The 11329-nt window shown below is 33.9% G+C and overlaps 1 protein-coding gene across 1 annotated transcript; it reads right to left on the minus strand.

Annotated features, from left to right (window-relative positions):
* Positions 1–4104: 4104 nt before the first annotated feature.
* LOC116900456 (olfactory receptor 140-like) lies at positions 4105–5031 on the minus strand. The gene has a single exon (XM_032902197.1). It carries the CDS (start codon positions 5029–5031, stop codon positions 4105–4107), a length of 927 nt encoding a protein of 308 aa, XP_032758088.1.
* Between the last annotated feature and the right edge of the window lie 6298 nt (positions 5032–11329).

Below are 11329 nucleotides of genomic sequence, written 5' to 3' on the forward strand. Positions count from 1 at the left end.
TATCATTTTAAGAAATAATAAATAAGATTTTGAGTACTCATGAAACTCAACTAAATGCCTTTACTGGATAAATCTTTGGTACAACTCACTTTGTGTTCCTCTAAGTATCCTGTCTGTCTTTATAGTTCTTTCATCAATATAGAAGAAATAATGGGCACATGAATGTTTCAAGAGCAGTATTCCATTATTCATAATGAAGTTTTTCATTGTAAGTTTCACGATTTTATGTTGCCTCTGATCATATAGTCATCTGGTAACAAATCCATTACGTTTCTTTCTCCAAGACTACCTCTCCTCTTTCCCAAGACTCCCTACATCATGGTCGTCCTGGGCCTTTATTACATACACCTTCACAGATTTCATATTTAGTTAATTTTATAAATGCTATCACCTTGTTGCAGTGTTTAAAGATGATTAATTTTTTACTTTCCGTTAATTGTCTAATGCTGTAGTTATACATTGTAATTGTTTAAATGTAATCCAGATATGTGTAACAACTACGACAGAAAGAGTGGTTGTGAATTCAAAAGAGGGCAATGGAGACAGAGTACATGAGAAAGGTTGAGGGGGGAGAAGAGAAAATTATGTAACTATATTTTAATTTTAAAAAATAGAATTCATTCAAAGAAGGCTGAATTGAATTACAGGTCTACAGAAAGGAAAATGTCACATCAGAATTTGCCTGTTTGCCTCCTGGTAGCCTGTTTCAGAGATCTCAATTAACACCTCTCACCTTTAACGCTCCAGTTCATAGACACAATGTGGCCAAATTCATGAGCTAAACCCCACCTTGGCATTAGTTCAGTGTTAAACCACTGCTACCATCACAATCTTTTTAAATCAGCTTAAAAGAACCTTGCTGCTCAGACTTCTCCATTCTGAGACCGCAAATATGCAAAGAAGCAAAACAGGTAAGTTCTTCACACATACCAAATAAAATTTTACTTTGCAATTTAATTGTTGCAATAATTTCAAGTGCCATATCTTAAAACTAATTGTCATGATGTCTGTCAAGTCATTTTAAAACACCTCCAGCTTCAGTTTGTCACCAATTCTGTGACCTCAGGAACCACTCACTTGATCCAATCATGTAAAATGCAAAGACTGAGGAGTTAGGTGGTCTAAGGCCACATGGGCCAAAAGTCCAGCATCAGCAGAGATGTTCACACGCCAACTTTTCTAGGGAAGAGCATGCAGGTAGTGATATTCCCAGCAGTAGAATTTCTAATGGTTTCAAGGGAAGATTGACAGATACATTAAATATCCCAGAAGCTGTGTAGGAAACAGCTCTGTGGGTTGGAAAGGACCAAAAACATTCCATGTAGGTTTTCTCAAAAGGCAGCTAGCAAAATATCTCTTAAAAGTCACCCATGGCACTGTGGCTATCATTTGGTTCTATTTTGATCATTCCTAGTAAACTGTCTCCAAACCACAATTAAGAAGGAATGTTATTAGCATACTGTCTCTTAGGACTTGTGAGAACAAAGGTCAGAATGTCATTTGCTAGAGGCACAGATTTAGAGGATGTGCATATTTGCCTCATTTCAATCACATTCCTATGTGGCCATGTCTCCACTGACCTAATCACCTTACAGGTAATTTCCCATCTACTTCTGCACTGATGAGGACTTTCCCAGAGGCAGAAATAAACTGGAACAAGGCCAAGTTGACACTCCACAAACCAATCAAAATTCATATATCATATTAAAATGCATTTAATTATTTATTCCAAAACTGTTATGCTCCTCATGAGCAGAATGTCTTCATATCAGTCTGTCCAAATGAAAATGGATAAAGTAAAAGGAGTATTTTTTACCTTAGTTATCTAGCAGGTATCCAGTATTAACATGTTCACTTATATATTTACTACTTAATATTGTTATTGAAATATATATCAAATGCCAATATTATTTCTTTTATAAAGATTTAGGAAAATGCCACATTTATTCTAAATTATTTTTATAGATACATATATATGCAAAATGCATTGTGATCATATTTACACAATTACTTTCATATTTACACAATTACTTTTGGTTATTTTCTTCTACCCCTGCCAACTCTGTTCTTAATCAGCCCCTCTATCCAAATAATGTCATTCCTTAACCTATCCCAAATCTTACAATCTTTCTGCCCCATACCATTGTTCCCTGGACCTAGCTATCTTATTTTTTTTCACTAAATATAATCATATGGCAGCAGTCTTCGAATTATACTTGAGGTACTAAGAAACACCTTAATATTTCTTAAAACTATTTGCAATCCAGCAAAGTCCATTCTCTGAGAATGTCTAGCTTGCTAGCGTCTCTTCAGGTTTTTTTTTTTGTTTGTTTTTTGTTTCTTTTTTTTTTCTTTTTGCGCTTTCTAACTGTGATTGTAATCTGTGTAATTCATCCCCTCACTTATCTGGAAAGAAGTCGGTATATTGCCTAGGACACTGTCATTGACCTTGGTTTTCTACTGGAAATCATTCTTCTGTCTTAGAATTCAAGGTATTTTCTCAATACTGTTCTTTATCCCTGAGATTTTATAATTCTTATTTTGTCAGACTAAGCAAACCACAGGTAATTTACTTAAGAGTCTGCTAACACATTTAATTCTCACCAGAAGATTATATTTTAGTACATGAAGTGCCTACTGTGTCATTTTCTAGGCCTGCTCAATTTTTTGTGGGAAAATGTCATTTTCCTAATGAATTTGATATATTCAAACACTAAGGTAGACCAGATACTCCAAAACCAAGTGTTCCAAGATCCAGTATTACTTCATGCTCAAATTATGTAAAAGTATCTCACCACATAGTAAGTTTGAGAAGTGGGATATTTGTGGGGAGCATGGATAAGGATTCAAAAATGAATGAATCTTGGATTCACAAATGTGTTTTTGTAGCAATATGGAACAGCCTGGTGAATCTGTGGGCATCAAGTAGCTGCGCTGCTAAACTACATTGCAACAAGTGAGCAGAGACAAAACAACAATGACGACAAACAACAACAGCAAATGCAAAACAAAAACCATCTTCTTCTTAGGACAAAGGAAATCACTAAGAAACTGTAACAATTCCTTATCTTTAGGTATAAATTAACAAAAAATTACTGTGCTTTGACCTTCATGGAAGACTGAGAGTTCAGAACTAGATTTGAATTCTGCAGCAGATTTGATGTGGGAATTAAGGAAAACTATTTAATAGCCTTCTCAGACTCCATTTTCTTCTTTATAAGATGGATAAAATATCTTTAAGATGATCAGTTCAGAACCTGGCTTACCCAATCTGCCTAAGTGGATGGGTCTGATGGATGATAACATATTTAATAAAAACATATGGATCATACACGAAGAGTAATATTATGAGATTATTGGCCATAATCTAGTATGATTAAATGGATGAATATTTGCTCAGGTTGCTACAATGCTTACTCCAGTGCTGATAATGGAGAGAAATACATATCCCTCATATTAAAAAAAAACTTTCAGACATGAGAATATTTCAAAAAATAAGAGGAAATTAATAATAATTTCAAATTTCTACTATACATTTGGTCTTAGAGGAAAAAAGGGACAGGTTAAAAATCATTTATTTCTCTTAAATATTTCCTTCTATTATTTTTCACCATTTTCATATAAATAGTACCAGATACAAGTGAAGTAAAAAAGAGAAAAAATTCAAGGTTACTTTTGTTCCTCAAATGTCTAGTTTCCATTTATCTAGTTTTTGTATTACCAGGCTTCGCAAACTTTACTTAAAGTACAGAAAAGCCAGCATCACCCAATTAACATATATATATGAAGTAATTAAGTATGTAATTGTGTGTCTCTAGAAAAAAAACATACTCCCAAATCATTAAAACTGTATATTCAGTATTTTCTTTAAGAAATCTGGAATCTATGGACATTAATTTTGAGCCTTGAAAACACACATTTAAACCTATTGAAGACACAAAGAAGACCTAGTCATTATTAATTGCTCAAAAACCTTAATTGTGGGAATCTTTGTCTTTGCTATATGTTAATGATTTATGAAATTTGCTAAGTCTCTTCCACAGTTTACCACAAAAATAATTCTACTTTTTTAGGCAGGTCATCACCTTGTCATTTTGAAACAGGCTAAGTGACTCGCTTCTTCAATAGATTCTTCATAGCATTCTTCACTTCCATGTTTCTTGCTGTGTAAATGATGGGATTTAACATGGGAGTAAGGATTGCAAAGAACACAGTCACCAGCTTGTCCACAGGGTAGGTGGTCACAGGACGCATGTAAGTGAATATGCAAGGTACAAAGAAGAGAACAACCACAGTAAAGTGAGAGCCACACGTGGAGAGAGCTTTGCGTCTCCCTTCAGAGCTATGAGACTTCAGGGATTGCAGGATAACTATGTATGAGATGAGAAGCATGGTAAATATGAGCAAGCACATGGCCCCACTGTTGGCAGCCACGATGATGCCCAGCCTGTGCGTGTCTCTGCAGGCAAGTTTCAACAATGGGAAGAGATCACACATGAAGTGGTCAATGATATTGGGGCCACAGAATGGCAAATTAATCATAAAAAATATTTGCATGGTAGCATGCAAGATCCCTCCAATCCAGGCTACCACCACCAGGATTCTACAGAGGCCTTGACTCATAATGGTCATGTAATGCAAAGGTTTGCATATGGCTACATAACGGTCATAGGCCATAACAATGAGAAGGATAATCTCTGATCCTCCAAGGAAGTGCTCCACAAAAAGCTGAGTCAGACAGCCAGCCAAGGATATTGTTCTCCTCTGGTAGAGGAGGTCAATTATCATTTTGGGGGTGGTGACAGAGGTGTAGAAAGCATCAATGAAGGACAAGTAAGTGAGAAAGAAGTACATGGGAGCTGAAAGGGTGTCGCTGAAGGAGATGGTGAGGACAATGAGCAAATTAGCCAACACAGTAAACAGGAAAACAAACAAAAAGACAATGAACAGTATTTTCTGCAAGCTTGGATTCTGTGTGAGACCGAGGAGAACAAATTCAGTCACATTACTGGTAGGACTGTGGAGCTCCATTCAGGTTATGAAGTCAAAATACTGAACTCCTAAAAAACATAAAGGTAGGTTATTAATCCTAAATGCATGTAGTCTGGCGTTCACACTACAGCAACAGTGCAACCATGTTTTCAGTAACTGTGGAGCACACTTTGTAAACTTTTAACCCAGTAGTTGCTCCCATTCTTTTTTATCTCCTTATAATGGTTTCTTCATATCCTAATACTATCAGATGCAGTACATTTATAGGGCAATAATTACTATTTAATTTATAGAAAAAAATGATGATCTGTACATAGACTTTTTCATTCCAAAGTCTAAGTGATGTTTCTGGGTGGCTGTCATGCTCAGTGTGTCTAAACTATCCCTTGAGTCTCTGTACTTTCTTAGGATGAGACATATTCATAAGCTAAAAAGTGCTCATCCATGTAAAGACTATTCCTGCTTTCTGAATTTACATCGGATCACAGTTATGCTGCTGTGAAATAAAGACATGGCTTAATGGCTATCACACTCACTACCTCACTGCAGCTATGTTTAACTGCATAAATCTGCAAAAGTGCAACAAGGCACATGTCCACCCCACAGGAAGGAAGTTCCCATCTCTGCCAGGGAATTATTGGCAATTGTAACTAGAGGAAAGAGAATTGTTATTACACATTTAAATGAAGATTTCCCTTGTTACAGTGGATGGTCCTACAATCATACACAATTGGTCACACTAATTGGACTTAGTAGGTTATCATGTTTCATTGTGTATATATAAAAAATTCTAAAGAATAAAGAAATATTAATATTTTTATAAACATAACCATAACATATCTCTGTTAAGCAGGAATTTTATCAAGATATACAAATTAAAAGCAATATTTAGTCCATGATTTGTACCATGCATACATGTTATATACACCTATTTCCTTGGTATATTAGTAAAGCATCTAGCATAACACCTATAAAGCCTACTACCTATTGCCTGATGAGGAAACACATGATGAATATCCATATTCAACAGATTTTTGTTTGGAAGTCTACAGATGCTTCCCAGTCCATGGGTCAAAGAACCCAATCACCTTCAGCCACCCATTCATTTATCCATGCTACAAACTCTATGATACAAATAATGAATCTTTTGCAATTAAAGTGCATTCAATATTTTTAATATATTTTAAAGGTTACAACAGTGCTAATTCTTTTAAGAAATTAGGAAATAATGTGTTATTCACTTTTTGGATAATTAAATAATAGCTACAAATATTTTTACTCTTCAGCATTTATTTTCTTCATAATGTTTTATCATGGACTGTTTGCTTTAGCTATTGTTTTTCAAACACACATATGCAGAATGTTATATGCAAATACATGAAATATATAAATATGTATTTGTAAGCATGTAAACAAAATATGTTTTGTCTAAACAAGTATATGCCACTATATATACAGTATATATTATATATACATATCATATATTATATATATCATATCTCATATATAATCATATATCATATATCATATATTATTATATAATATAATATATAAGATTTTGTATTAGACAACTAATTTAGCACAATCATCTTCAAATAAACATACAGTTTCAATACATGGAAAAACAACTATTTAGGTTTTTAAATTCATAAAGACTTTACTTCATTAAAAGCTTTTAAAACAGAACTTTAAAACAGAGACAGAAAGAAATAAACTACTGGGTAAGATAACACACTTATGTGATCATTACTGTAAGCAAATATCAATTAGGTAGTTACTCAGTAAATATTTGTTAAACATTGTGTGTGTGTGTGTGTGTGTGTGAATACACGTTTGTCTACATGAAGACTACAAAAATGTTTCTGTTGACAGCCTGCACTAGTCCCTTTCCTGGCATTTTATCTATATTCACAGATTTGTCACCCTATTTTTATGTATCTTTAATTTACATATTCTCAGTTCTTCAACAACCACCAATATCATATGCAATATATATCATTTCTGGATTAACAATATCAAATTAACCATTTAACATGGGAAATACTTTCTAACTTGCAGAAGTAAATGTCTACAGAAGTGAAGAGAAAGCATATCAATGACAAATGCATTTCATACTTTCTATGTTGAATGGATAAAGGACTTAGTTTTTATTATTCAAAGTGAAATTTTCATATATATGTAAGGACATGGTGGAGCATCACTGGATTTCTTTTTTTGAGTCTTGCACAGGTCCAGAGAGGACAGGGCACATATCAAAGGGGATACAGTGATCTTTGCAGCAGTTTAAAACAGTAGTTCCTCACCCTGTGGTCATGACCTCTGCTTGTGAGATCATAAGTCAGATATTCTGCACAGATATTTTCATTATGATTCATAACAGTACAAAATTACAATTATAAGGTAACAACAAATTTTCTGGCTATAGGTCTCCATAAAATGCAGAACTATACTAAAGGGTCACAGCATTAGGAAAGTTGAAAACTACTTACTTGGAGAAAAAGAAACTGTTTCACCTTTATTCTACAACTTTCAAATATTAATCTTAAAAATATAGGGTAAATATTTTTAAAGATGAATAATTTATAGAAATATTTGATGTGCAATTATCAAAGACTGGAGGTAATTAAAATCATATGAACTATCAGACATTGCATAAATGTGTATAAAACATTGCATATCACCTGGAAATACTGTATAACTCTCAGTGATGTGCTTTATCCTGCCAGGATATTGTACACCTGCAATCTGAGCACTTGGGGTATGGAAGCAGGAATATCAGAAGCTTAGAGTCAACTTCTGCCATGTACCAAGTTCTAGACCAGACTTTGTTATGTGATACCCTGTTCATAAAAAGAAACAATAAAAAGATGTTCTTAGTTTTTAAAATATCACAGGAATTAATCACAGTATCAACAGTGGTATTGAGTCCTCTATAAAGTGTTTTCCAAAATGTATTTGCACTAACTCATTAATATATTTTGGGCATCTTCTCCTATCATCATATTTGTAAAAATTCCTCATTAAAACTAATATTTTATACAGTATAGGTCTAAAGATTTTTTAATGTCAAATTTTTATTTTGACCCAACTCGATATTGAACATCTTTACAAACTCCATTGATGCAATGTTCTCAGACCTCAAAATATAATTTATACAATAAAACATGAAAGCAAAAAAAAAATAGAAAAACTCTTGTATTATAATATCAATTGGCAATCTTTAGTTGGAAAAGTTAATGTATAGTGTGACATTTACTAATTTAAATATATTTAAATATATAGGAAACATTCCAGAATACTTTTCTTCTGCAAGTGTGAAACAATCATAGTGTTTGCCTTGTTGAGAACAAACAAGCCTTGAGTGGCTGAGATGGTGGGTGGTTTTATGAATTTTAAGTTCCATGTACTCCTTGTGGTATATAATTATATGTTTCCTTTACAAAGCACAATTCTCACCTATAAACTCGTCTGACACAGCTCAAGGTCTTGGTTTCCAGGTAGCTGTTAGTTCCCTAAAACATAAAGTTATAAGCTTAAAGAAACCAACTAGCTCAGCCATGCTAAGTCATTGTTGATTTTAAATGGCTTGTGGATAATGTCCTTCTCTGGAGCTTACCAAGTGTAGCCAATGTGTCCCATGAGCAATCACACTCTGAACTTTCTTAGATCTGACTAATTAGATCTCAGGAGCTTTCCACTGCTATTAGTAAATTTTGCTAAAAACAATTATTTCACTGAATATTAAGAGAACTTCTACTGCATTTGAATTTAATTAACTTTGCCTTGAGTTGGATCACTATGCAAAAAATCAAAACAATTACTAATGAACTTTAATGTTTGATGACAAATGAAGTAAGAATATTTATATGGAGTCTGGAAAATAAGTATTTACATTAATATTTAGGTGGGTAACTGTGATTTTGAAATTTGCATTATAATATTTTATTCACCAATTCCTACTTCATTGTTATATTGTAGTATTTTTCAGACATAATAAGTTTTGGTTATGATCTGTGTTGTTATAACAGCACATCATATCAGACATAATTTACAGTATGTCGAATGAGTCTTTGTCATCTAACTATTTAATTATATTATTACCATGATGATGAAAAAAGTTGTCTTAGTCAGGGTTTTATTGCTGAGAAGAAGCACCATGAATATGGCAACTCTTCTGAAAGCAAGCATTTGATTGAGGCTGACTTATAGTTTCAGAGGTTCAATCTATCATCAGGGTGGGAAGTATGGCACCATTCATGCAGATGTGGTACAAGAGAAGGAGCTGAGAGTTGTATATTTTGATCAAAAGGCAGCAGCAGGAGGCTGTCTTCTGCAGGTAGCAAGAAGGAGTTTCTCTCTTCTGCACTGGGAAGAATTTTCACATTAGGAGCCCCCAAAGCTCACCTATACACTGAAGGACTTCCTGCAACAAGGTCATACCTCCTAGTAGTGACATTTCCCATGGGACAAGCATATTCAAACCATCACATTGGTCAAATCCTTCAATTATATTAAGAGTTTTAAAATTCATTTTAGCTGTTTATATTAAATCTACAGAACAAAATACTGATATATTATAATATAGAAAAGTGAATCAGGTTATCAGAACATTATCTGCCCAAACAAGATAAAAGCCAAATTTCCTGAATCCAGGCCCAATGACATTACACCCAGATTGTTGTCATTTGTAGTGATTATGTCATATTTATGTTGACATCCATTGTTAGGTGCATTGGACTTATCTACTAAAAGAAACATATACAAATATTTGAAAAAGAAAAAGTGTGTTACTTTCTTGAGAAAATATGATTTATGCCAAGATAAAGAAAAAAAAACAAACCTGAGATCACATGACTAAATCAAGTTTGACAAGATGTAAATATTTTAGTCTCATCAGAGTATTTAGAGAGTTGAAATAAGTTTGAATGAAGTTTTGAAAGTACCTAAAGAACTATAATGAATAGGTTCCTTTCTGAGTATCTTCTGTAAAAGTGTCTTAAATTTAACTTTCAGTCCAGAGGAGAAAGGAAAAAGTCATCCTGAAGAATCATTGGATACTTTATAGATTGTTATGGGCAGTCAGAGGAAATATTGAAAAACATTGATAATGGCTCATTCATTAGTCATCAAATCTATATTGAAATATGGGCAGGTCTGGATAGAAAGAGATGACAAAAACAGCTACTGATTTCTATATAAAGTAAAAAGAATTAGAGAAGACACAGACTGTAGAGTAATCAGTCATACTTATCCATGAAGAAAACTTTAAATTTTTATAGTTTGTTTTGTGTTGTTGTTCATTTTTCTCATATATAACATTCCAATCACCATTTCCCTTCCCTCCTCTCTTCCTAATCCCCTGACTCACCAATTCCTGCATTGTTTCCCTTCAGAAAAGGGCAGGCCACACAGGGATATCAACCAAACACATCATTTCAAGTTACAATAAGCCCTGATACTTCCCTTCATATTAAAATTGAAAAGGCGATCAGTGAAAGGAAAGGCTCCCAAAAGCAGGCAAAAGAGCAAGAAAAAGCACCTGCTTCCACTCTTATGAATCTCACAATACCAAGATACACAAACACACAACATATGTGCAGAGAGCTGTGTCAAAACCATGCAGGCTCCCTTGTTGTTGGTTCAGTCTCCATGACCCCCTATAAGATAAGTCCAGGTTAGTTGATGCTGTGGTGTGTGTGTGTGTGTGTGTGTGTGTGTGTGTGTGTGTGTGTGTGTGTGTGTGTGTGTGTGCTGTTCTATACTCTATACTCCTCTGGCTCTTTATTTATTTTGGATATTAGTTCTCTGTTATATGTGGAGTAGGTGAAATCTTTTCCCATTCTGTAGGCTGGCATTTTGGCTTATTAAGGGTGTTCTTTGCCTTACAAAAGCTTTTAAGTTTCAGTTCCAGGATCATGAGACACCATTTATTAGTTCATGGTTAGATTTTCCCCTCATGATATTTTATATTATTTGTAGCTATTGTAAAGGGTGTTGTTTCCATTTATTGTTTGTAGATAGAAGAACTATTTAATTTTTAAAACCTTGTATCTGGTCACTTCACTGAAGGTGTTTATGACCTATAAGCATTCCCTAGTAGAATATTAGGGGTTGCTTAAGTTATTATCATATCATCTGTAAATAGCAATACTTTGATTTCTTCCTTCCAATTTTGTATCCTCTTTACCTCATTTATTTGTTTTATTGCTCTAGCTATAGCTTCAGGCACTGTACTGGATAGATATGGAGAGAGTGGTCACCCTTGTATTGTTCCAGATTTTAGTGGAATTGCTTTAAATTTCACTCCACTTAGTTTTATTTTTGCTATCAACTTACT

Source organism: Rattus rattus, chromosome 5 (genome assembly GCF_011064425.1).
Source record: "Rattus rattus isolate New Zealand chromosome 5, Rrattus_CSIRO_v1, whole genome shotgun sequence".
In the NCBI taxonomy this organism is placed as follows: Eukaryota; Metazoa; Chordata; class Mammalia; order Rodentia; family Muridae; genus Rattus; species Rattus rattus.